At 42.9% G+C, this 27,457-nt stretch overlaps 1 protein-coding gene across 1 annotated transcript in view; it reads left to right on the top strand.

Moving 5' to 3' along the window:
• The window catches only part of LOC138548640 (uncharacterized), a 633,569-nt gene that overhangs the window by 55,203 nt on the left and 550,909 nt on the right, over window positions 1-27,457 (top strand). Inside the window, exons 4-5 of the mRNA XM_069642327.1 lie at window positions 4,313-4,440; window positions 4,619-4,741. Of these exons, the coding sequence (XP_069498428.1) occupies window positions 4,313-4,440; window positions 4,619-4,741 (251 nt within the window). The remainder of the gene's footprint in view (window positions 1-4,312; window positions 4,441-4,618; window positions 4,742-27,457) is intronic.

The raw sequence follows: 27,457 nt of genomic DNA, 5'->3' as shown, positions 1-27,457 counted from the left end.
CAACCCGAAGTGAATTGTGGACTGCGCATGTGCGAAGGGCCGAACACGGTCTCCCACACAGATCTGCCATAATGGCAGCGCCCATCACTGTGGCAGGTGTGCCGAGCGTACCATAAGCCACCTTCAACGTTTGTAGAGCCTACAGGGTGGGCACCCGGGAACTTGCACTACGGCACCAGGAAAGTGGCATGATACCTCTATGCTTTATAGGACAAAAATTGACTTGCAGCGAGCTTTGACTGCAATTAATGATTTTGTCGGACTGAATAAGTTAAACAAAAACATTAATAAAACCACCATTGTAATCTGCTTGATTAAGAATAAATTAGCTTTGTTAGGCAGGTGACACCTTGTTGGAAAACGAATGCGGATAGTCAGAGTATCAATATACCTGGGGTTTCCAGTAGCCACAAGTAGATGAAAAAATTATATTATAGTGAGAGTGATGTCTAGGATGCCCCCCAACCCCCCATATGATCAGGCACTGTGGGTATTCCCTAATACCGATAATTAGATTCTACAACAGTAAAGTGACGCCAAAGGTCTTATATGAGTTAGAGATCTTAGAAATTAATTGTAAAGAGCTGGAATAGGTAGAACAGAGAGTCTGGAAAAAGCCACTTGGTCTACCCTTGGCTACTCCCTTGGTGGCAATTTGAGTGGCGGTAAGTATTTGATCTTGTAAAATGTATGTGGAGTTGGCTGAATTGAGAATGTATTATAAGATATTGGTTCCACCTGTGGGCTTGTTATTTGAAGATCTGAATGAGTATTTGAGTGACAAAGAAAGCAAAGCATTGAAGAACTTTGCTACGTAGAAGCAGACTAGGATGAATTGAGTGTCTGATGGAAAGTCTGGGGAAGTCGTATAATAAACTGAAAATGGTACAATGTGGAAGAGAAATAAAGAGAATGTCATGTATAAATTACAGAGGGCATCAACAGTGAATTTGAGGAAGCATAAGGAAATACAGCCATACTTGAGGAGCTTTCCAGGGGTCAAATATCGCTACATTGATATGCGTCTTTGCCTTCATCTATTAGGCACCCTTCAAAGGTGGGGTCCCATAAGAGGGATCCCTCAGCAAGATAGACATTGCAGCCTTTGTAGTATGCCTGGAGTGGCTGAAACGCTGCTAAAACACTGGCTTATTGGATGTAGTGCAACTCTTGGGTTGGAAAAATTCATAGTGGGATCAGTGAAGTTATGTGGGCTAGATGCCTGTAAGGATATTCCACTCAATTGAGCATTGCACTAGTGAATTTGCTGATAGTGGTCCATAAAAGGTTGGGGGGAAATGTATATTTGGACCAGTTGACTAGAAGGGGTCCTTATGAAGTGGGTGGGATAAGAAAGAAACATTAATTTTGAAGGCTTAGCCAGAGTGCTTTGCGGGGCCCACAGCTGAATATTACTGTACTACATACAATAGAATGAATTAATGTTTGGAATGTAATCTTAAGGGTATCAGGTAATAATATCGCCACATATATGGTCGCCGTAAATAATATCGCTGGGAAAATGTTGTGGCAATATTATCTGGGTGACCATATATTGGTGACAGGGGCAAAAAAAATAAAAAATAAATAAAAATAAAAATAAAAAATTTTTTCAAAATTGGGGGTTGCGGGGGTGTCCCCCGCATGTTCCATGCAATAATGTCGCCACAAAAAATGACAATTTTTCGGCGATATTTTTGTGGCGACATTATTACATGGAACCATCTTAAGGAGTTATGCATGATGGATTTGAATTATTTGTAAAGAATTATGAATGTTGTAGTTTTGCTAAAATAATATTTGTGTTAAAGTTTGTAACAAACTATAAACACAATAATTAAAAAGATTTAGACAGCTATAGACAGCAAGTGAGAATGGAACAGGACAAGTTGATAGTTGAACTGTCAAATGCCTTTGGATTTTGATCAACTACTGCTAATTGAAAAGAAAAGAGAAAACATACGACTTTCAACTCGTCCTTGCCACAGCTGACATATACAAGGGCCACAGAGCAGGGTAGATAAAGGTAGTAATACCTGTAAGATTACAAATGGGTCAAAGCACTAACGCATGTTGTAGCTCTCTTTTTGTCACTGCTGGATAAATAACTGATAAAATAGTGTCCTACAACACAAACAATGAGAACAGGGTAGTGAAGGTGCTCACTCCCTAATCACAATTATAAAACTCACAATAAAGTACACACCCCAGTAGGGAATGAGACCAAGAGAAAGGTTTTGAGCAACACAAAGTTCTTTTTAAAGATAATTGCATGCAGGGGGACTCTGCTGCCTGAGAGCGCTCTGCCAAACCGTACAAGCATGATACATTTTAAGCTTTGGAAACGTCATTCGTGACGATTCCCTATAGGTACATCAGACTATATTAGGATTGGTGGAAGTTACAATACAACTGGCCCTCATTAGGACTCCGGCGGAAAACCATGGTGCTATTAGCACCGGTCGATGCCGGAGTCCGCCATGGCGGAATTGGGAATTACCACCCCATTCCAAGGTTGGCGGGGCGGTAATTCCCCATGCCACCATCGCCCTTCCCCATTCCCATTTTTGCCCCATAGGGCATAATGGGAATGGGGAAGGCAGTAAGTATGGTACCGTACTTACCTCGAGAGTCCCCTTGCGGGCCCCTATTTTAACGGCTGGTCTGGACCAGCCGTTAAGGTTGGGTCCTGCAAAGAGACCTCGTAGTAAAGCGTTAAGGGTTTAACGGCGCCAACACCTTTTACGGCGGCGTTAACCCCTTAACTCCTGGGTCCTAATGAGGCCCAGTATATCAAATATAGGGGCCGGCTTCACAGGAAAGGTTGGTTTGGAACTGTTGCTTCGTGTGGCACGTGGGTCGGCTGGGCTCATCTGGGCAGTGTGACAGTCAGGTCGGCTCCACGAGAGGGGGTCATTCTGTCTATCTAACTGAGTTACATCTCCTGACATATAAGAATAATGAAAACATAAAACGACGCTTAGAATGTGTGGACACTTGTAAATTGTAGACATCTATAGACATATATAAACATATTTCTGCTCCAGGCCTTTGTAGAAGTAATGTGTGAAAGGGTCTTGCCCTCCAGGTGCGTTATCAGAGGGCTCGATCTGGAATTTATTGGTCAAGGCACTACAGAGCTTGGATGGGAAGATTGATAGGTGTTGGTTTTAAGTGTAATATATGATGACATGAAACCAGTGGGGGCACTCAGGAGTGGTCAGTGGGGAAGAGCCACACTTCTGTTACATCAAAGGGAGATTGAAGGGGCAAAGGGTTCTGCAGGCAATGACTTCCAAAGGTGGGGGTAAGAGGAGCAAGAGCAGATTTTTGGAGATGAATGGGCTACAGGGCCAGATTCACTCCGGTACACACAGGGCAATGAGCTCAGAGGAAAGGAAAAAGAATACAATCTATACTTGTAACAATTCACACCAGAGCATCAGTGAAAAATGACCTTGGGCAAGGCAGGCACGGCACGAGGAGGTGGGGGCTGTCAGTGTTAGCTGTGCGCGGCGCTGGACAGGGGACAGGAAGCTTCGCAATGATCAGAGTAGGGCCTAGTACAAAAATGGAGTCGGGAGAGACACAAAATGGAGTCCAAATGTATTGTGCAATAGCCCCACTTCCGCTGTCACCAGGGACGGGCAATGGAGGACGTCTCCCCACTATTGCATGAGCAGTAGTTCTCCTGTTTTTATTTACTACTAGCTTAACTACCCGGCTTCGCCCGGGATGTCAATTCTCAGATTTTTACATCTCTGATCAGTAAGTCTCACTTCAGGTTCTTCAGCAGTTTTATTGCTTCATTTTTTTGCAGCACAAATTTTCAGATCACTAAGTCTTGCTTGAGTTTCTTCAGCATTTTCATTCCTTTGTTGTTCGCAGTACTAATTCTCTTAACAGCAAGTCATGTTTCAATTTCTTCAGCAGTTTCGTTGCTTTGTTTTTTCATTATTCTGTCTCAAAGCATGTTTAATTCTATCAGCTTCATGGTCTTGAGATCTTCTTTCTTCAGAATGTTGATCATGTTTCAGCTTTCAATGTTTTGTTTGGTGGGATAATGTCAACTTCAAATTGTAGCAAAATTCCATTTGATGTCATGAGGGTGACGTACCTGTCCTTTACAAAATCTTCCAATAGAAACTAATCAGGTGTTGATCATGTTTCGATGCGCGATGATGAGCACTTTCTACAAATGACCTGTAGATGGCAGTGTAACAACATGATGTGAGCTCATATTCCTTAGCCTGAAGTTCCTTCCATGTACGTGGGTATTCAGGATGAATCTTTTCTCTTGGGTTTGTCACAGTTCCATCGATGACTTCACTCCAGCAGATGGACCGACTCACCATCTTGAGAACCCTGGACTTGTGTGTCATCTTCTCTCCAGACTCAACTGTCATGTCATGCTGTCACTACCTGAAACATTCTAGGGATGTAAGTGGACCCATTCACTTTGGCGTTAGGCATCAGTACAGGCATGAACAGGATAGTCTCTTGTGAAGGGGTTGGGCACTGTTAAGCAGATACCTGGGGTAGTAGTAGAGAAGATTTTCCTTCACCTGTCTTGTAACTTTAAACATATGTTCAAAACCTTATCTCTTGTCTAAATCAGCTGACATTGGAGCAGAAGTTGGCAGTGATAGAAACCCTTCTCACCATCGTCCGAAACCAGCATGTCGACACCAAGACTCTTCTCTTGATCTCTAAAACCATCATTAAGATCCTGCAGCAGCCGGTACGTTGTCGATGAGTGTTTTTAAATGTGTGAGATTTTCAGCACTGTGTGAGAACTACAGAACCTTGGAATATCTAAAATCCTAAAACAATATAGATTCCAGTGGACAAAGCTCAGAGAACATTTCTACCAGGCAATGAAGAACCCATATCCTCTGGCAGTCTTGAGTGAGTGCAATGCAGCTCATGGCTGCCTTCTTCTTTCTATCACTTACTTCAGGAGAGGTTGGGCCCCACACCATCTCAGGCTTCTTCTTTTATGTTTGAACACCCAATATTTTGCACAGAAACAGGCAGTAGACAATGCAACACTGCCTGCAAGCCAGTGACCCAATTTCATTGTGATATCCTACCTCTTTATGATGGATCATGAATGGGAGTGAACTCGGAGGGATGAACTACTTGCCAGGAACTCTGACCTTTGGTTGGGCAAGGCACTGCTGAGATGCCTATAGTAACAAACTATGAGACCTGGCTTTCACTGCGGAACCCAAGTTCTTGAATAACCTGCAATGTGGAAAACTAACATTTTCACCACCTTACACAGGGCATTATCTAAACTATTTCATGGTTATATGTGATTTTATCGCTGACAAAACATATAAATACGCTTATAAAGGCACATTAATAACTTCAAAAAAATAACGACATACCTGTTACATCGCCCATATTATCTACATACAGATGTATAGATCTACTGTTTGTATAGTCTATGACTGCCATCTTGTGGACCTTTTAAGAATAACAATTCTGGTCTTGTGCTTTTTAAATGTGTTTTCACTTTTATCATATTACTTTCTACCTATTTTGCCTTGCTAATACCCTTTATGGGGGGATACCTCCCAACCCCCGGGTCCACTTATACCTGCCTTTCCCCTTTTTCGTCCACCCCTTTATACTTTTATTTAACTGAAGTCCATTTGTTACTCTATTTCATACTATTAGCATCAGTGCTTCCACCCATATCTGAGTTGGTAAACTCAGCAGGTTTAGGAAATCCCGGTACACCCATGTGCACACAGGAAATGTACTCAACAAACTGATGTCCATTCTCTTCTGGGATTGATCACTTTCGGCTCTTTTACAGCTGTTCACAATAAAGGTTTGAGCTCTGGTACAAATTGTTACAAGTGGGTCACCTTAAAGTCATTTGTTTCTATGCATGGTTCATAAGAAAAGGGAACGCATGTAGGTCCTTCTTGCAGCTTTGCCTCAGCCTTGATTGCCCCCATTTCATATGTGAAGTGTGCATAACAGGGTTGTATGCACAACACCCTGGTTTAAGGTGTAAGCCTCCTACTTCTTCACCCTGATAGATTCATAATACTGTGCACTTAAGTTGCCTCATACCCATGCTGAAAACACAGTACAGGTAATTACACATACCCATCCTGTAGGCCATACTGTAATCCGTGTGTGTGTGTGTGTGTGTGTGTGAATACATCAATTATCATTATGTCAAGTAATAATAGTGACATGCAGAGAAACGGACTTAGAGTGTGTATATGATGAAAGCACATTCTGGCATTATCCACCTGCAAAAATCATACTTTCTACAAAATGCTATCTACTTGGTTTACTTCCTCTTACTTATTGGAAAACAAACATTCACAGATGTGCCTTTACTGCGTATTAAAATGCTGTCTAGAAATGTTTTAGGCAGAAACGTTACAGTGTAACCATAAGATTTCTCAGCTACCAATCTGCGATAATGGTAACATTTGCATTGGTTATCTGCACAGTCGTAGCCTGACTGGAAAGTAACTTTTGGGTAAGAACGTTCTGTAGGCAAATAAACCTTGTAATGTTGAGAAACTGAGGGCACTGTTATCATTTAAAATCACTCATTCATTTACATTTACACTAATTTCTCTTAAATATGTAGTAACAGAGCTCTTCGTTTGTCTCATATTAACTATGAGATGTTCTACTGATCATGTTTTTTTGTCTGACTTGAATATTCAATACCATATTGAAGCTTAATTTTCCCTTTATAAATGCAGGTCGACAGTAGAGAATTTGTAGTGGTGGTATAGAATTGTTGACCAGGACTAGCAGAGTATCTTACACTTGAAGACATCCTGAAAGATATACAGAAAAGGTTGTGATCGATGAATTTGATGATGTAATCCTTCCTTTCCCAGAGGTAGCCTCTCATGTGGCCAGGGGACAGCAGCCACAACCCGATCCTGACCCTGCGGGTGGCTATGCGATGGAGGTTCACCTGAGGGGAGGTAACCCTGAGGGGGAGGCATCATCAGAGGAGCATGGTACACCCCTTTCCCTTTTAGGGATATCCTCTCCATCCCTCATGCCTTGATGGCATACTGTGATAAGACCCCTTCAACAACCCGCAAAGCCTGCACACAGTATCCGTCAATATTCTGTAGCAAACAGAATGATAAAGACCAAGACGAGAAAGAGGATTGCCCAAATGAACATTAATAGGCTGAACCAGAAGGAGCAGTCCAATGCGTGGAGGAAGCTGATTAGCTTTGAGCAACTCCCTTCATTGAAGCAGGAGTTCAAAGATGGAACAGCTGAGAGCAACGTAGAGATCCGACCGTCTAGTCACTTCCAGAGAAACCAAGCTGTCAGGTGGACAGGCGAGCAAGGAGACACAGGAGAACCGTGGACAAGACTTCCCAGTTCGGGCTGGGAATCCAAGATGTGACAAGGCAGAGAAGTCGCACAGAGAAAGGGGTAGGTGGCATCTGGATCGGAGACACATTCCCTCAGGCAGGAGAAATGTCAAAGTGGGACGCGAGGCAAAGGAAGAGTGTCATGCCCGCAAGGGAAGATGGAGCAATGTTCAGAATGCCACCAGCCACGGAGAGAGAGAGAGAGAGAGAGAGAGAGAGAGAGAGAGAGAGAGAGAGAGAGAGAGAGAGAGAGAAACGAAGAAGAGAAGGACCTGAGCGGGCCCGAAGAAGCCAAGGGAGCCATCCTAAAACTGGTGAGCTCACAATGGAACATCGGGCCCCGGGATGGAGCTGGAGAAGGCATTGCCTAATTGAAACGGGAGACACATTTCCTACGGCTTACATCACAAATTGATTTTCATAGTCCCAGTATTTGGGGAGATACAAAACACCAGTGATAAGAGGAATTCAGGGAAAAAGCATGTGTCCTCAGATCTTGAAGGTGGATGAACATAGTGAGAGAACCTGGCAGGAGTGTATACCAGAATCTTAGCGATTCTGGGACCTGCACCCAAATTGTGATATCTTGAAAAGAGAATCTCAAGGACGACTCATGCCCTTAGGATTTTGAATTGCAATAAAAGTGGAAAAGACCTGGGGAAGGGAGTAATTTCTCCTTGAGTGGATTGCAACACCAAGAGGATGGGGCGATCCTCTTGGGCTATGAGCATTTGTTTTGGTGGCGAGAAAACTGGGGAAGGGAGTAATTCCCTGGAACTGTGAACATTAACCATTAGGAACCGCTGTTGTATTTATACCTATTTGTTGAACTTGAATATTTGTGCACTTTCCAAGCCAAAGACAATGGGCCTCATTACGACACTGGTGCTAATGGGTTAACGGTGCCGTAAAAGGCTGCGGCGCCGTTAGCCCATTAGCGCCTTACTACGAGGTCCTTTTGCAGGACCCGACCTGAACGGCTGGTCTAGACCGACCTTTAAAGTAGGGACCCGCAAAGGGACCTTGGTGCGAAGTACGGTACCGCAATTTGCGGTACCGTACTTAGCGCCTTCCCCAGTCCCATTGAACCCTATGGGGCAAAAATGGGAATGGGGAAGGGCCAATGTCCAATGGGGAATTACCGCCCCGCCAACCTTGGAATGGGGTGGTAATTCCCCATTGAACATTGGCTGACTCGTTACGATACCGGCACCAACCATGGTGCTAATAGCGCCATGGTTTAGTGCCAGTATCGTAATGAGGGCCAATGCCTAGGATTTTGGACACAGGACATTTTTGCTTTGGGCATCTAGACATATCACAGACCCATAGTTTTGGTTGAGGTACGGAAATACTTCCTAGATTAGGGACAGTGAGGCATTTTTCAACCCCCTTTATTATTTAATAAAAGTGTATACCAATCACCATGAGTCCTCTGTGTCCGCGTCTCATTCCTGGTTCCTCACAACGTATTCAATTTCAACAGGGTTTAAATTATTGATAAGTAGTCCAATGACATGTCTGACACCCATACAGCTCTGGGTTTGTAGCCAACAGCAGTTTGCTTTCTGGGACTGAGACTTGCTGTTATGGTTTTTGCATGCGTTTTGGCCTACAAATCATGAAATGCCTAGTGCGGGGGTCATTACGACCCCCGCGTTAAGGGGTTAACGGCGCCGTAAAAGGCTGCAGCGCCGTTAACCCCTTAACGCCTTACTACGAGGTCCCTTTGCGGCTCCCCACCTTAACGGCTGGTCTGGACCAGCCGTTAAAGTAGGGACCCGCAAAGGGACCTTGATGGCAATTACGGTACCGCAATTTGCGGTACCGTAATTGCCGCCTTCCCCATTCCCATTGAGTCCTATGGGGCAAAAATGGGAATGGGGAAGGGCCATGGAGAAAGGGGGAATTACCGCCCCGCCAACCTTGGAATGGGGTGGTAATTCCCCCTTTCTCCATGGTGGACTCCGGCATGGACCATGGTGCTAATAGCACCATGGTTTAGCGCCGGAGTCCTAATGAGGGCCTTTGACTAAAAAAGCAAACATCTGCCACTTTCCATCTAATTTCCTAATCCCTGCATATTCTGTGCAGTGGCAGAGCTAGGGGAGAGCTCATCTTTCTCATGGCCCCTTGCAGATCCTGATATGCCTCCTTCCACCCACAGAGTAATGCATGGTATTGACCTCTTTGCCCCCTCGGAAATTGTGAAGCAAATATATATCCCCTCACACCATGTCATGGTCAATGCATGTTTCATCCTTTCCTGTTTCTTTCTTAGCATTTGCGTACTCTTCCTTTGCTTGTCACCTTCAGTACAGAATTATAGATGCCTGAGTGCAAAGGGAACAAATCTGAACTGGAGGGATGCTCGCACTTGGTATAGGCCTATTTGAGATCTCTATAATATTTGCAGGTCACTGTGCAGAGCACATTTAAAATGATATTACATTTAGATGTTTAATAAACTAAGACACCCAAATATACCCCGTATCAGTTGTGAGTTGTACATTCTGTACTGTTTGTTTCTCGCAGTCTGGTGATTGTAATTTTGCTTTTCAATTATGAATGCATTTCTGCCATTGACCGAATGCAAGGAAAAGGGACAGTGCTGGATGCGCCATTTACACTGACATAGACATTTGAACTGCTTGGTTTAACACACCTGTGCAGTTTGGTGGTATGCATGATGGTAACAAAATATTTGACTTAGCAAAAAAGTAATTTGTTTTTGGTAGTAAAACAAGCAAACTGCTTTTTAAAAATATGTAGTTTACCTTTTCCTCCATATATTGAACAATCGACTGTTGCAAGGTGTGGTGGAGGATTTCGTTGAATATGTATGTGGGCCATCCTAGTGTTAACAACTAGCATTAGGACTTTATTTAGTTAAAAGTGTCAAGGAAATGATTTTTAATGTATAACTTAAGCCCCATTAATTGTTGCTTGGCTGGCAGTCGTTCTTAGATGAAATATTGCGAATCACAGCTTGGTTAAAAAACCGACAGAATTATCTAACTGAAAACACAGCAGGTAGCTTTGATTGATTCCGACCAACACATACAGACAAGCATTGGTAATGCCAACAGTTTGGTCTTTTGTGTAGACATGGGAAAGGAACTTGCCAGCCACTGCCATAGTGGTATTAACTGGCCACTGATGATAGCAGGGGCAACATGGTGCGAGTACCTGAGCATCTAATAGCAGTGGCTAGCAAATGTCTAATACTAATACACAAGCCAAAACTGTTGTCTTTGCCAATGTTTGTTTTAACAGGACTACAGTGAAGGACACGCATAGTGCTTATAAATCAAGTCGCTGACTGCAGACTTGGTTGACATTTTTATTACACCAGTATTGAGTTGAGAGCTCCAATTAAGTCATTAACTCTCCGAAAACTGCTTTAATAAACACTGGCGGGCATTTCGATTGCAAAGTTCGATGGTAAGGCTTGAATAAAGAGAGTTCAGAGTTCCCATGAGGAGGTGTTTTGGGTAGAGAAAGGCAGAAACTGGGTGGGAATGGCCTGAGGGATTTGCATGGCCATAGTTAGTCACTGGATGGGCAAATAACCAAAAAACACCTACAAGCTATGTGTTCTTCATATACCATTTCTCCCTATCTGTACTCTAATGCAATAGTTTCGACACCTAATTGCCAAACTAATGATCTACTGGGAATTGTGTACCCACTGGAGATGGATCCGTCTAGTGCCATCAACCTTAAAACATGGGCTGCATCCGAAGATCCAGCAATACCTTTTTTGGCCTGGTCTTTGTCTGCTCTGTGAAGCCATTTATCAAGGCCCAGATCCGACAAAGCAGGGAATACTTGAGTCATTAGCGCTGGGATTTGGGACCATTGGCTCCTCTTACTGCTTACAAATTAATCAAAAATCTAGAATAATTTCCTTAAACTTAAAAAATGTTGATTTCCGTAAATTGTTAGACACCAACAGCAAACTTGTTGTCACGTTCTGTTCTCATATGTGATCATTTTGTGTTGAGCATTTGTAAACCACATCTCTGTACGATACGTCCAGAGCCTCATCCCATTGCTTAAAAATGTGTTATGGTGGTATGGGGGCGGGAGGGGGGTGTAATTTGTGTATTTTCCGTTTCAGTGGCACAGGCAGGGTTTCTTGCCCTCCTTGATATTTATGGATCATTTTGAATTTGTCAATGTGTAAACGGTCAGCCTTCTGGGGATGGTAGATTTGAATTTTAGTGGGGGATTACTGTACATTTCAGGCTTACTGAAAGTGTCTCACTGGGAGCTTTCTGCAATGTCGAACGTGGAGTTTCTGGGACTATCAAAATGGCTGCTCATCTAGAATGTCAGGCTTATAGGGAATGCCAAGAGATGAGTTATGACATATCAGACCTGAGTGAGTGTTACAGCATCTTAGAGAGTGAGATTGCATGCGAGACCGAGATTGTGAGAGTGTATGTGATAATGTCATGTCATGTAAAGTGGCCTTATATCACACACCGTCTGCTGTTTTGGTGGCCTCTTAAGACTATGTCCTGCAAGAGATGGTGACGTAAAGTTAGTGAGAGGCGAGGGAGAGGCAAGATGAGATATCTGAAGTCTTCGTGCATAGAGATTGGAAGAACCTGTTTTCTGTGTGCTGGTATGTTTCTAGGTGAGTAGAGAGTGAGTTAGAAAATGAGTGATAGTGAGTGTGAGCGAGAGGGAGAGAGTGCATGAGTGAGGGTCTATGAACATATGTGAGTGTGGGTGAGTGTGGCACTGATCATGACAGTGAGTGTAATAGTGAGTGAGAGAAATAGTATACATGTGAGAGTCAGTGCGAGATTGAGTGAGAGTGAGAAAGCTAAAGAGTGTGTGTGTTGACAGTGTGTGAATGTGTATGTTAGTGAGTGTGAATGTGACAGAGTATGAAAGAATGATAAGATTGTGCGTTTCTGTCAGGTCCTTAAGTCCAGGGTGATACCTGGGCAGTTGTAATTGCGCATAGGTTGGGCTGATGCTTGACACCCAGCGGGTACCAAAGGTTTTAGGGGGTGAATCTCAGAAAGTCTGTATGCTGGAAGTCAGGAATGATTGTTTGGTTGTATGAATTTGGGGTGGCCATTTTCCTTAATGTTTCCCCTTTTAGGAAGGAGTCCCTATCTCTTTTCGGGATGGGAGGGAGGAACCGAGAAGCAAATCCTGTGAGGCTCTCTTGAACCTTCCAGTACATTCTAAACAGCCTTTGATCCAGACTGAGTGTGTGGGAGTGACTGGCAGGTCCTGCCTGAAAAGTTCTTCAGAAGCTGCTGCACCCCAGAGACCCACAAAGGTGTCTCGTTCACAGCTGATAGGATATACAGCTGAGTTCGAAACACCCCCAGGAAAGGGGAATGGGACAAAATAACAAAACTCAGACAATGGATCTTCCTCCTGAAGATGGATATATGCAAAAATGAGAAACTACAACTGGGTGGGTTCTTTTTCTGTCTAACTACACCTCCCCCTCTCTCAACCCAGAGAAATGACACTGTACCTGAGAATCCTCAGCTGAAAACCTAGAGGAATTATTTCAAACTTAACTCCACTGTGTCAGGAAACCAGCTCCCTGTACCGCCAAAGATTGTACTAAACATGCAAGTTCCGAATCCCCGAGATCTTTGGAGCCGAAGCGTCTCTCCTTACGTTTCCAAACCTTTCGACAACGCTGGAGGTTGCCTTGGAAACGCTGGTCGCCTGAGCACATACGTGCACGTCTACGGCGTGTGCAACGTTCCCCTCACGGTCACGTGACTCTATAAAGCTCCGCCCTGACCATAGAATGCTGCTTCTGAATTTTGACTTTTGGAGCTCATCTTGTTGTTACCTCTTGCCTTGAACCACAACCTTGTTTTGTCTTACGGATTGATATTGAACACCCTTGGCCTTGTCTTTTGATGCCTGATTATCCCTGACCTCGGAACGAACGACCATCCCTCTTGTCTTACGCTAGTTTTCCTTGTCGCCTCGGAACTTTTGCACGTCCTGATACACTCTACCATTCATCTGTTTTGTCCACGGTCCTTTTGCAAGAACAAACTCTCTTCTTCATCCACAAAGGAACTCTTTCCACTTTCGGGAACTCGTCTCACGGAACTTGTTACACGGAACGCTCACTTTGGGAACTTGTCACAAGGAACACATTTATTTTGGAACCTTATCACAGACTTCCATTTCTCTACAGGCGTCCGCATGCCGGCGGGTACAGGTATAGGTTGGATTGTCCTTATTTTTGGAACCACGCTCCTCGGACGGACTTTCTATCTCTTCTGGTTTTTCCACTTCCACTACTGGAACTCTTCACAGACAAGCACCAAGACTGTTTTCCTGGATATCTCTGGCCCTCAGTTTGACTTGCTATCATTCCCCAGAAGTATCCCTTTACGTGAGTACTTTGGTTTGCTCATTTATTGTTTTCTCTTGTTTGTGTCGTAAACAAGACTCCTGACACTGTGTTCTCTGTCTAGGCAGCTGTTTTCCGACTCACTATAATCTTCCGGGCAATTCCCCTTCCAAAACAGTTCTTTGGTACTATTGGGAGTTGCATTGTCAGGAAGATTTCTACGGCTACACTACGCGCTCAACTGAATTCAGGTCTCGCCACCAGGTCCACGTGGGTGATTCCTCACATATTCAGAAGCCGTATAATTATCCATGATGGAAGCTGCCGACGATCCGTTGGCAGCTTTGGTTCAGTTGGTCGCCGGTTTACGTGCAGATATGACTGCGGCTCATGATGCCACCCAGCATCGGATCGACGCCCTGCAAGTTAATTTACAGGCAGGTGGTGGTGCAAGTGCCCCTTCTCCTGGTTCTGCCCTTGGGGTAAGTGCTCCTCAACAAGGGAACGTGCCCGTTTACATGACGGCACAGTTTCCTTTGGCCCCCCCAGAACGGTTCATGGGGGATCCTAAGACGTTCCGTACTTTCATTAACCAATGTAGACTACATTTCTTATGTCGTCCTATGTCTTTCCCTGATGCCACTACCAAGGCGGCTTTTATGTTATCCTACCTTGGGGGAACTGCAGCGGTCTGGGCTAATCCTTTATTGGAACAGGGTAGCCATCTTTTTTACGATTGCGATGCCCTCATCTCTGCTATGTCTCGTGTTTTTGATACTCGGTACAAGTCCCAAGCCTCTGATCTGGAGCTACTTTCCTTACAACAGAAGGATATGCCATTATTATCCTACTTGGCGAAGTTCAACCAACTGGTAGCAGAGACGGATTGGCCTGAGGTGAAGAAAGGGGCTCTGTTTTATAAGGGTCTTTCAGACTCGCTCAAGGATGTTATGTCCACTGTCCCTGTGGTTCCTGCGGCTTTTTCTGAGTTGGTGGACCTGGTTCTACAAGTCAATGCACGAAGGGCAGAACGTAAAGGGGAAAAGAGTCTGGTTCCCTATCCAACACCAGTATCTAGTGATCAAAGCCATGCTACACCTGAGCCTATGCAGATAGGCACCCTCAGGGCTCCTCTGTCATCTGAGGAAAGAGAAACCCGCAGGAAGAATAATTTATGTTATTACTGTGGTTCCTCGGAACATTTCCTGAGACAGTGCCCCAAGAAACCACGTAAACAGGGAAACTCCAAAGCTCGGCAATAGAGAGAGCCCCTTTGTCGAGTCCCACCACTGCGGGCTCTCATAGCATGGTTTTGTTTCCCATTACTGTTGACATTTTCACTACTTCAATGGTTTCTTGTTCTGTTGATGCAGTATTGGATTCAGGGGCTACTGGGAATTATGTTGATAGTCGGTTTGTTCAGGACTATGGTATTCCTTTGATTTCCAAGCCTTCCCCCGAACTGGTCAACGCCGTTGACGGCACAACTCTGTTATCAGGGTTGGTTACCGAACAAACAGTAGATCTCCTTATGACTACGTCCTCTGGTCTTACCGAAACCATAGCCTTTGATGTCATTACAGCACCCCAGTTCAAACTTATCCTTGGGTTGCCTTGGCTAAAGAAACATAATCCGTTAGTAGATTGGGTTAAAGGGTCGGTATCCTTTCATTCAGAATTCTGTGCTACATCTTGTGGGACATTAGGATCCTCATCTTCGGGACCCAGTACTCATCTATTGGATTCCGCTTTGGTCATTGGAACAGTCATGACTACGGTATTGCCTCAGGAGTACCGAGGTTACAAAGACGTCTTTGATAAGAAAGGCGCTGAGATCCTACCACCACATCGACAGTATGACTGTCCCATCAATTTGGTCCCTAATGCCACGGTACCCTCTGGTCGCGTCTATTCCCTAACTCAGAAGGAGGACGCAGTGCTGAAGGAGTATCTGGACAGATCCTTGGCTTCTGGCTTTATCAGACCAATACATTCTCCGGCTGCATCGCCTCTCTTCTTTGTCCCGAAAAAAGAAGGTGATTTGCACCCCTGCATCGACTACCGCGCATTGAACGCTATCACCGTTCGTAACCAATACCCAATTCCGCTTATCTCAGTTCTTTTAGACCAATTGGGCTCTTCTACCATCTTCACTAAGTTGGATTTACGGGGCGCTTACAACCTGGTCAGAATGCGGAAGGGTGACAAATGGAAGACGGCTTTTAAAACAAAGTATGGCCTGTATGAATACTTGGTTATGCCGTTTGGCTTATGTAATGCCCCAGCTACGTTTCAATATTTTATCAATGATGTTTTCAGTGATTTACTCGACCAATACGTCATTGCATACCTTGATGATATTCTGATCTACTCCCCCGATTATGATACTCATGTTCAGCATGTCTCCACAGTACTACAAAGGTTACGAGACCATCGTCTCTATGCGAAATTAGAGAAGTGCATTTTCCATGCCAAGCATGTTGAGTTTCTGGGATATGACATCACGAACCATGGAGATGGTATGAGTGATTCTAAAGTAAGGGCTATAATGGATTGGCCTGCTCCTACATCTATCAAGTCCTTGCAGTCCTTTTTAGGATTTGCAAATTTTTATAGGCGTTTTATACACTCATTTTCTGCCATTGTGGCCCCCTTGACTGCCCTTACCAGCCCTAAGAACGGATTCAAATGGACGAAGGAAGCACAGACAGCCTTTGACAACCTCAAAACAGCCTTTACCTCTGCACCAGTCCTCCAGCATTCCAAGCCTATGCAACAGTTCTACGTGGAAGCTGATGCTTCGGATCAAGCAGTTGGTGCGGTATTGCCTCAGTATTGTAAGGACACAGGTTTCCTTCATCCTGTGGCGTTTCATTCTAGGAAACTTACCAAATATGAAACAAACTACACTGTCACCGAGCGTGAACTGTTGTCTGTGCGTGATGCTTTCAAGGTTTGACGACATCACCTCCTGGGTACTAATACTCCGGTTCAGGTTTACACTGATCACCGTAACCTTCTTGCTATGCAGTCAGTTAAGTGCACCACAGCCAGGCATGCTAGGTGGCACGAGTTCTTTTCACAGTTCAATTTTCAGATTACGTATCGTCCTGGAGCTCTACATTCTTAATGCCTCTCCCAAGGACTTTGGTGGCTTGGTGTTACCCAATCAGGTCATATGCTCTTGTACCTTGAAGCCTTCGTTAAAGGATTCCATCAGGAAATGCGTATTGGGGAATCCTCCGGAGATAGAACGCTTTAACATGACAATTGTTAACACATTGCCTTATGTCAACGGTCGTCTGTTTTTTCCAGATGTTCATTCCAGACGAACAGCATTACATTGGGGTCATGACTCTTTGATTTCAGCCCATTCCGGTTTGCGTAAAACCTTGGAGCAACTTAAGAGATGGTGCTGGTGGCCTTCAATGCAGAAAGACATCTCGGATTACATCGCTACCTGCGCCGTTTGTGCCCAGTGTAAATCCACAACTACAAAACCCATGGGATTATTATGTCCCCTTCCGGTTCCACGCAAACCATGGACTATGATATCTATGGAATTTATCACAGAACTCCCATCCGTCCAGGGCTTTGATACCATATGGGTGGTGATCGATTCTTTCTCTAAACTGGCAGTCTTTGTCCCATGTCAAGGTCTACCTACAGCACCATTGTTAGCGGATTTGTTTCTGCGCCACGTTTTCCGCTGTTTTGGTCTACCTGACATCATAATATCTGATAGAGGCTCGTGTCAGGCTTTCTCAAATCTGATGTTGTCCCCGGAAGCTGCTGAACCCCCGCAGTCCCCTTTGGATGCTAACCTCTTAACTGGTATCAAACAGTTCAGTTGAGAGCACCCCCAAGGGAAAGGGGGAACATGGGACAAAATAATAAACTTCAGGTTTTGCTCAGCTTCTTTATCTGCCAACCTGTTGGTGAAAATAACAACAATTCACTTTAGTCACTAACCTTTGAATTCCTTGGCTCTGACTTCTCTTTATAAATTTAAGTAAATAAACACGCCACCATACCTGATTATCCTCTGTGAATAACGTAGAGGACGTGTATGAATTCTACTGAAGAAAACATAAAAATAGAGTCTTAGATGCTCTTACTGATTTCTTCAATTCGGTTTTGCAAAAAAAACTGCTAATCTCTCTCAGTTTAAGGAGTTTGTCTTCAAGCAGTTCAACTGTCTTTTGCCCAAACAACCCGCTGGAAATATTATACATGTAGTTTGTATTGGTGTCTAGCTTCAACACAAATTCCAAGAATGACACTCTAACTATTCAATTTAAAATTGTTTGTTTTCTGAATGTGTAAAAGTGTTCATTAATTGGATCTTTTGCTTGCAAAGAAGATCGCTCGTAAAAGAAGCGTTCCTTTTACCAGAATATGCGCATGCGTGAAGATATTGTTTACTCCTTCTAAAATGGAAGCGCACATGAACAAGGAATTGAGTTCAAAAATGAAACTGGCTTGGGCGCATGCATAAAGGAATACTCTTCCACTCTTCTTAATATGAATTGCTCAAACATGAAAGGAGAAATTCCTCAGTTCCGGAGACTAATCCTTGAAGAGGCAGCCCAGTGAAGATCACGCGCCAGGTTAGAATGTTAGTAAATTAAACATAACGCCTCGGAGTCGCGTGGCTACCACACTGTCACTTGCGCAGACAGTGTAAGATTTCTAACGCTAGTCCGACGCTAAGAAAAGCACTGTTACCGACAAAAGGTACAGTACTCAATAAACTTCTATACGGCCGAAAAAACACACAACGCTAAAATGAATAACAGCCCTCCACACTCCAATTTGCCAGGTGCAAAAAATGTGACGCAGTTCAATTAATTTAAATACAGTTCTAGAAGTTCAAAAATAAATTCTTGAAAGAACAAAAAGAACTACTATATAAAAAACTAAGAAAAACAGGAACAAGGTAATTAATAGTTTTGATATTTAACTCCTGCTTGATAATCATAAAATTCCATAAAAGATAATGAAATCACTTAGCTTACTTCTTTCTTTCACCGGAACGTTTTCTAAGTTTCTTTTTAAAATCTCCAACACTTTCCTGGTCCAAATAACTAATATTAGGCACAAGGGCCTAACTAAAGTTTTCTAAAACTTAAGAGCTTCAAACATAAGACCTTCCAGCTGGGCTTCTGACAATGAAAGGCGGTTTAGAATGTTCCAACAATGCCTTTCTTTTACTTCTGGCCAATCACTGATCCTTTTGGAATTCTCCATTTTAACTTGGGAAGCTCTCCTCACTCTGCACAGAAAGTTAAGGCCCAAACCATACTTTATGTTAATCATATCCTCATTTCACCTCATTCATCCAAATCCCACGAAACCTGACAGTACCCCCCCCTTAATGCCCTGTCCCAGGGCCAACTTTAGAAGGATACTTTCTATGAAATTTTGCGACTAATTGTGGTGCATGCACATTCACCTCATCCTCCCATGTACGTTCCTCAGGTCCGAAACCTTCCCAGTCTATTAAATATTGTAATTTCCCTCTTAACCTCCTGGAATCTACAATTCTTTTCACTACAAACTCTTCAGATGAATTCTCTAACTGAACTGGTGCAGGTAGATGTACAACTCTAGTCCCCTGAATAACAGGTTTTAATAGACTAATGTGAAAGGTGGGATGAATTTTCAAGGAAGCAGGTAATTTTAACCGTACTGACACTGGATTGATCACCTTTTCTACTTTAAATGGACCTACAAAACGTGGAGTAAATTTGTTTTTGCCCTTAATTCTCAAATGTCTAGTCGAAAGCCAAACCAAGTCACCAACCTCATATTTAGGACCCAACCTCCTTTTTTGATCTGCAAATCTTTTGTACTTCTGTTTACTATCGAAAAGTACCCTTTTTGCTCTTTCCAAATTCTTTCTCATAGTTTTTAATCGAACCTCAACTCCAGGATTCTCTGACTCTTCAGTAATTTCAAAACTTAAAAACCGTGGGTGAAAACCTCTTCCAAGGTAAAACGGAGACATGTTAGTTGAATCTTTAGCACAATTATTATAAGCAAATTCGGCAAGCCAAATCAAATCCACCCATTCTTCCCCTGCCTGTAGATAACACCTCAGATATTTCTCCAGTTCTTGATTTACCCTTTCTACTTGTCCATTGGTCTCGGGATGATAACCTGATGATAAACTGACTTCCACACCCAAATCCTTACAAAAAGCCCTCCAAAATCTAGAAATGAATTGAGGACCTCTATCTGAGATAATTTGATTAGGAAGACCATGCAGTCTAACTATTTCTCGCAAAAAGACTTTGGCCAAAACGTCTGCAGTAACCTCTCCCTCCATTGGAACAAAGTGAGCCTCTTTTGACAAGAGGTCCACCACAACTAGAATAGATGTACAACCCTTGTCACAAGGAAGATCTGTAATGAAGTCCAGGGAGATTGTATGCCAAGGACGAGGTGGAATAGGCAACGGCTCCAACAACCCGACTGGTTTTCCGGTTTGATTCTTCATTTGAGCGCAAATAGCACAGGTTTTTACAAAATTTAAGATGTCCTGACGCATTTTTTCCCACCAGAAGCTTCTCCTGACCAATTCCAGCGTCTTTCTAAAACCTGGGTGTCCGGACAGCATAGATTCATGACAGTCTCTTATTACTCTCTCTCGCAATTCCAAAATAGGTAAGTAAAGTTTATTTTCAAAAAACGGCAATCCTTTTTCAATTTTTCGAACCGGATCCTTTCGAACCCATTCCTCCATTTGAGCAATTGACATGGACTTTCGAACTTCTTCCTTAACATCCTCAATTTTCTGTATTCCGGCAGAAATAAAACAGCATGGATCGATAATGGATATCATCTCCTTTTCTGATTCCATCTCACTTCCAGGAAATTGACGTGTAAAGCATCAGCCTTTCCATTAAGCCTACCTGGCTTAAATGTCACTACAAAATCATAATCAGCAAAGAACAATGACCATCTTAACTGCCTTGGTGTGAGAGTCTTAGCTGATTTCAAAAAAAGCAGATTTCTATGGTCTGTTAACACAGTCACAGTATGTCTTGCTCCTTTTAAAAAATGCCTCCACTCTTCAAAAGCGAACTTGATTGCCAATAATTCTCGATCTGAGATGGTATAATTTTGTTCTGCCATAGAACATTTTTTAGAATAGTAAGCCACTGGATGAAGTTGTCCTGTCTCTCGATGTCTCTGAGAAAGAACAGCCCCCATGGCAAGATTCGATGCATCCGCTTCTACATAAAAAGGCTGAGATGGATATGGATGAATTAAAATAGGGGCCGAACTGAACCTTTTCTTTAATTCTTGAAATGCCTCCTCTGCCTCTGTCGACCACACAAATTTGGCACCTTTCTTTAAGAGTTTTGTTATGGGAGTAATCAACCGAGAAAATCCTTCAATAAATCTTCTGTAAAAATTTGCAAAACCTAAAAAGCTTTGAATTTCTTTTACTTTCGTTGGTGCTGGCCAATCCGTGATGGCTTGAACTTTGTTCGGATTCATCTCCAATCCCTTGGGAGAAACAATGTATCCTAAAAATTCCACAGAATTAGTATGAAACTGGGATTTTTCTAATTTAGCAAACAAATGATTCTCTCTGAGTCTTTGTAGAACCTTTCCCACATGAATTTTATGAGACTCTAAATCCTGAGAATAAATCAAAATATCATCAATATATACTACTACGAATATGTCTAAAAAATCTCTTAAAATTTCATCCATAAAGAATTGAAAGGCAGCTGGTGCATTACATAAACCGAAAGGCATTACCAAGTACTCATAAAGCCCAAATCGGGTTTTGAATGCCGTTTTCCACTCATCACCCCCCTGGACTCTCACCAGATGATAGGCACCACGTAAATCTAGTTTGGAAAAAATTGTGGCTCCCTGGATCTGATTCAAGATTTCCGAAATTAGAGGGAGAGGATACTTGTTTTTGATCGTAATCCTATTCACAGCTCTATAATCAATGCATGTTCTGAGAGACCCATCTGGTTTTGGTACAAAAAATAATGGAGATGCGGCTGGAGATTGAGAATGACGAATAAAACCCTTAGCCAAATTTTCTGCAAGGTACTCTTTAAGATAATCATTCTCCTTTTCAGTTAATGCATACACTCGACTACTTGGTAAAACCGCCCCGGGCTCCAAATCAATTTTACAGTCAAAACTCCTATGTGGAGGTAATTCTCCTGCCTCCTTTTCATCAAAAACCTCCTTGTACCCTTGATAACACTCCGGAAGATGTCCTAACACCGCTCCTATATTATGTCCTGTAATACCTGCATCAGTCAGAAAAAAGGAAACCAAACCTTGTGTTTCTTCCCTCCCAGGATTACCTTTCAAAAGGCAATTTTCTAAACAGAAACTAGACTGTAATTCTACCACTCGCCTACTCCAATCAATTTGAGGATTATGCAAGGTTAGCCATGGCATGCCTAAAATTATTTTCAAAATTGGTGTATCAATTAAATCAAATGAAATTTCTTATCTATGACCTCCAAGTAATTCCATAACCAAAACACCAGTTTCATGAGTTATAGGACCTGATGAAAGAGAAGTTCCATCTACAGCCCGAACCTGTTCCACAACTTCCTTCCTCACAAGTGGTATTCCCAATGCCTTAGCTACTCCCCAATCCATAAAGTTCCCGGTGGCTCCTGAATCAATCACTACCGGTCCATACCCTTTCCTTTCCTCCTTCAAATACAAGGATACATTTACAGTTATGTGTGGAACCGCTGACTGAACTGTATTTGCAACTTGCTGTCCTTTTCCTCCGGCTGATGAACATTTTTTGGGTGTAAAGGGACAATTTCCTAAAAAATGACCGCCCCTACCACAATATAAACACAAATTATTCTCACGCCTCCTAGTCTTTTCCTCCTTTGATAAAGGACCTTTTATTCTACTTTGTTGATCATTTAACCTTGGTTTCACTTCTTTACTACCCACCTCAAGCCTTGAACGATCTCCTCTAATGACTTACCTCATCTCCCCCTGAGTACAACGACGCCTTTCTGCTTTTCTTTCACTTATACGATAGTCCAACTGAACTACTAAATCAATCAATTCCTCACAAGAAGAAGGGCGTTGGGCTACACTGGACAAGGCATCCTTCAATTCCTCCTTGAGACCTCTATAAAAAAGAGAAGACCTCTTCTCTGCTGGCCACTGGGATTCTAAAACCAGAGACCTAAACTGTGTGATATATGTGACCAAGTCTCTGTTTACTTGATGCAAATCTTATAATTCCCCATCAACTTCTAAGGACATTTGTCTTTTATCAAACATTTTCTTAAATTCTTTCATAAAAAGAGAAACATTTTCTAAAGATGAACTCTTTTGCCTGACCAATAAACCTGCCCAAGTAGAAGCCTCTCCAGATAAATAAGGCATCATAAAAGTAACTCTGGAAGCATCAGAAGGAAATAGTTTGGGCCTACTAAGAAAGTGCAACTCACATTGGGTTACAAATGTCTGATATTTACTTGAATCTCCATAGTAACGCTCTGGAGCTGCCAAAGGTACTGGCATAACTAATGCCCTAAAACCTCCCTCTGCCCCATCACCTCTACCCACACCTCTCTCCTCACCAGCCCTTACCAATTCAGGGGGAAATTCTTCTCTCCCAATTCCCTGCGTCTGTGCCACCTTTTCACTTAACTCATCTACTCGTTGTCCTAATTTTTTATTCTCTTGATATGCCACCTTTAATTCCTCCTGTAATTCCCTCACTAAAACACTTAACGCTTCCATTGAGAACTCGGGGTTCATAACAGCTTAGGAGGACTATTTTTTCTGGCCTTTCATACTGTCAGGCTTTCTCAAATCTGATGTTGTCCCCGGAAGCTGCTGAACCCCCGCAGTCCCCTTTGGATGCTAACCTCTTAACTGGTATCAAACACTTCAGTTGAGAGCACCCCCAAGGGAAAGGGGGAAAATGGGACAAAATAATAAACTTCAGGTTTTGCTCAGCTTCTTTATCTGCCAACCTGTTGGTGAAAATAACAACAATTCACTTTAGTCACTAACCTTTGAATTCCTTGGCTCTGACTTCTCTTTATAAATTTAAGTAAATAAACACGCCACCATACCTGATTATCCTCTGTGAATAACGTAGAGGACGTGTATGAATTCTACTGAAGAAAACATAAAAATAGAGTCTTAGATGCTCTTACTGATTTCTTCAATTCGGTTTTGCAAAAAAAACTGCTAATCTCTCTCAGTTTAAGGAGTTTGTCTTCAAGCAGTTCAACTGTCTTTTGCCCAAACAACCCGCTGGAAATATTATACATGTAGTTTGTATTGGTGTCTAGCTTCAACACAAATTCCAAGAATGACACTCTAACTATTCAATTTAAAATTGTTTGTTTTCTGAATGTGTAAAAGTGTTCATTAATTGGATCTTTTGCTTGCAAAGAAGATCGCTCGTAAAAGAAGCGTTCCTTTTACCAGAATATGCGCATGCGTGAAGATATTGTTTACTCCTTCTAAAATGGAAGCGCACATGAACAAGGAATTGAGTTCAAAAATGAAACTGGCTTGGGCGCATGCGTAAAGGAATAGTCTTCCACTCTTCTTAATATGAATTGCTCAAACATGAAAGGAGAAATTCCTCAGTTCCGGAGACTAATCCTTGAAGAGGCAGCCCAGTGAAGATCACGCGCCAGGTTAGAATGTTAGTAAATTAAACATAACGCCTCGGAGTCGCGTGGCTACCACACTGTCACTTGCGCAGACAGTGTAAGATTTCTAACGCTAGTCCGACGCTAAGAAAAGCACTGTTACCGACAAAAGGTACAGTACTCAATAAACTTCTATACGGCCGAAAAAACACACAACGCTAAAATGAATAACAGCCCTCCACACTCCAATTTGCAAGGTGCAAAAAATGTGACGCAGTTCAATTAATTTAAATACAGTTCTAGAAGTTCAAAAATAAATTCTTGAAAGAACAAAAAGAACTACTATATAAACAAAAACTAAGAAAAACAGGAACAAGTTAATTAATAGTTTTGATATTTAACTCCTGCTTGATAATCATAAAATTCCATATAAGATAATGAAATCACTTAGCTTGCTTCTTTCTTTCACCGGAACGTTTTCTAAGTTTCTTTTTAAAATCTCCAACACTTTCCTGGTCCAAATAACTAATATTAGGCACAAGGGCCTAACTAAAGTTTTCTAAAACTTAAGAGCTTCAAACATAAGACCTTCCAGCTGGGCTTCTGACAATGAAAGGCGGTTTAGAATGTTCCAACAATGCCTTTCTTTTACTTCTGGCCAATCACTGATCCTTTTGGAATTCTCCATTTTAACTTGGGAAGCTCTCCACACTCTGCACAGAAGGTTAAGGCCCAAACCATACTTTATGTTAATCATATCCTCATTTCACCTCATTCATCCAAATCCCACGAAACCTGACAGCTCGCAATTCACCTCGCGATTTTGGAAGCACCTTACCATGTCCCTGGGGGTTGATGCAAGGTACTCTTACTGCTTATCATCCGGAAACGGACAGTCAGACAGAAAGATTGAATGCCACTCTTGAGCAGTACCTACGTTGTTTAACTATGCAGCATCAAGAGTCATGGTTGTCGGTGTTAGTGGCTGCCGAGTTTGCTTATAACAACTCAGTTCACACTTCCACCGGTACTTCTCCTTTCTTTGCCTTGTATGGTTACCATCCGCGTTCTTTACCTTTGGATCTGCCGGTTTAGTCAAACAATCCCGCAGTTCAGGATAGTCTCAGGGACATTACTTTTCTGCATCAACAGGTACATTCTCGTCTGAAAGAAGCCCAAGAACGTTCTAAGAACAACGCCGACCGACATACGTCTTCTGCGTCTGATTATCATCCGGGTATGTTGGTTTGGCTTTCTACCAAGCACCTCCGTATTCCCATCAGAAGTTGTTTGAAACCTAGATACATAGGTCCTTATCGGATCAAGGATGTCGTCAACCAGGCTGCAGTTAGACTGGAACTACCAGACAAATGGAAAATCCATCCGGTTTTTCATGTGTCTCTTTTGAAACCCTGTTCTGAGGGGACTAGGCTCCCCGTTCATCCACCTCCGGACAGGGTACAGGGTGAGGAAGAGTATGAGGTGAAGGCTATTCTTGCTTCCAAGATTTCCCGAGGTGTTCGGTATTTCCTTATTGACTGGAAAGGTTATGGTCCCGAGGATCGTACTTGGGAACCTGAATCTAATTTGCATGCTCCAGTTCTTTTGGCTCGGTTTCTGGCCTCTCGGGGGGGGAGTGCATCTTTGGGGGAGGATACTGTCAGGAAACCAGCTCCCCGTACCTCCAAAGATTGTACTAAACATGCAAGTTCCAAATCCCTGAGATCTTTGGAGCCGAAGCGTCTCTCCTTACGTTTCCAAACCTTTCGACAACGCTGGGGGTTGCCTTGGAAACGCTGGTCGCCTGAGCATGTACGTGCACGTCTACGGCGTGTGCAACGTTCCCCTCACGGTCACGTGACTCTATAAAGCTCCGCCCTTACCATAGAACGCTGCTTCTGAATTTTGACTTTTGGAGCTCATCTTGTTGTTACCTCTTGCCTTGAACCACGACCTTGTTTTGTCTTACGGATTGATATTGAACACCCTTGGCCTTGTCTTTTGATGCCTGGTTATCCCTGATCTCGGAACGAACGACCATCCCTCTTGTCTTACGCTAGTTTTCCTTGTCGCCTCGGAACTTTTGCACATCCTGATACACTCTACCATTCATCTGTTTTGTCCATGTTCCTTTTGCAAGCACAAACTCTCTTCTTCATCCACAAAGGAACTCTTTCCACTTTCGGGAACTCGTCTCACGGAACTTGTTACACAGAACGCTCACTTTGGGAACTTGTCACAAGGAACACATTTATTTTGGAACCTTATCACAGACTTTCATTTCTCTACAGGCGTCCGCATGCCGGCGGGTACAGGTATAGGTTGGATTGTCCTTATTTTTGGAACCACGCTCCTCGGACGGACTTCCTATCTCTTCTGGTTTTTCCACTTCCACTGCTGGAACACTTCACGGACAAGCACCAAGACTGTTTTCCTGGATATCTCTGGCCCTCAGTTTGACTTGCTATCATTCCCCAGAAGTATCCCTTTACGTGAGTACTTTGGTTTGCTCATTTATTGTTTTCTCTTGTTTGTGTCGTAAACAAGACTCCTGACACTGTGTTCTCTGTCTAGGCAGCTGTTTTCCGACTCACTATAATCTTCTGGGCAATTCCCCTTCCAAAACAGTTCTTTGGTACTATTGGGAGTTGCATTGTCAGGAAGATTTCTACGGCTACACTACGCGCTCAACTGAATCCAGGTCTCGCCACCAGGTCCACGTGGGTGATTCCTCACACACTGACAAATATGAAGAAAAGGCTTCTGTGGATCTCCAACCTTCTTTATTCCCAATAAGACCTTCCTGAAAGACCTTCCTATTACCCTAATATGCCTACTTTCTTAACTGAGTTTATATTCAAGGAGAAACCAGTATTCTGTAGCTATTCAGTACTCTCTTATTACACTGGATTAAATATGTCCAATCAAATCGACTCTTCAGTCTTTTAAGAACTGAATATGTTTTCCATAGTCTTTTGTAGTTGAATTGATAGTGCTTCCTGTGATGTATTATCATGTTCTTTTTTATAAACCTAAATGACTAAAAACAGCTTGAATCCTCTTTTAATGTAAAGGAAAATATTTGC

Source organism: Ambystoma mexicanum, chromosome 1p (assembly GCF_040938575.1).
Source record: "Ambystoma mexicanum isolate Mex_15411 chromosome 1p, UKY_AmexF1_1, whole genome shotgun sequence".
Classification (NCBI taxonomy): Eukaryota; Metazoa; Chordata; class Amphibia; order Caudata; family Ambystomatidae; genus Ambystoma; species Ambystoma mexicanum.
This window is presented reverse-complemented; position numbering and strand designations above follow the sequence as displayed.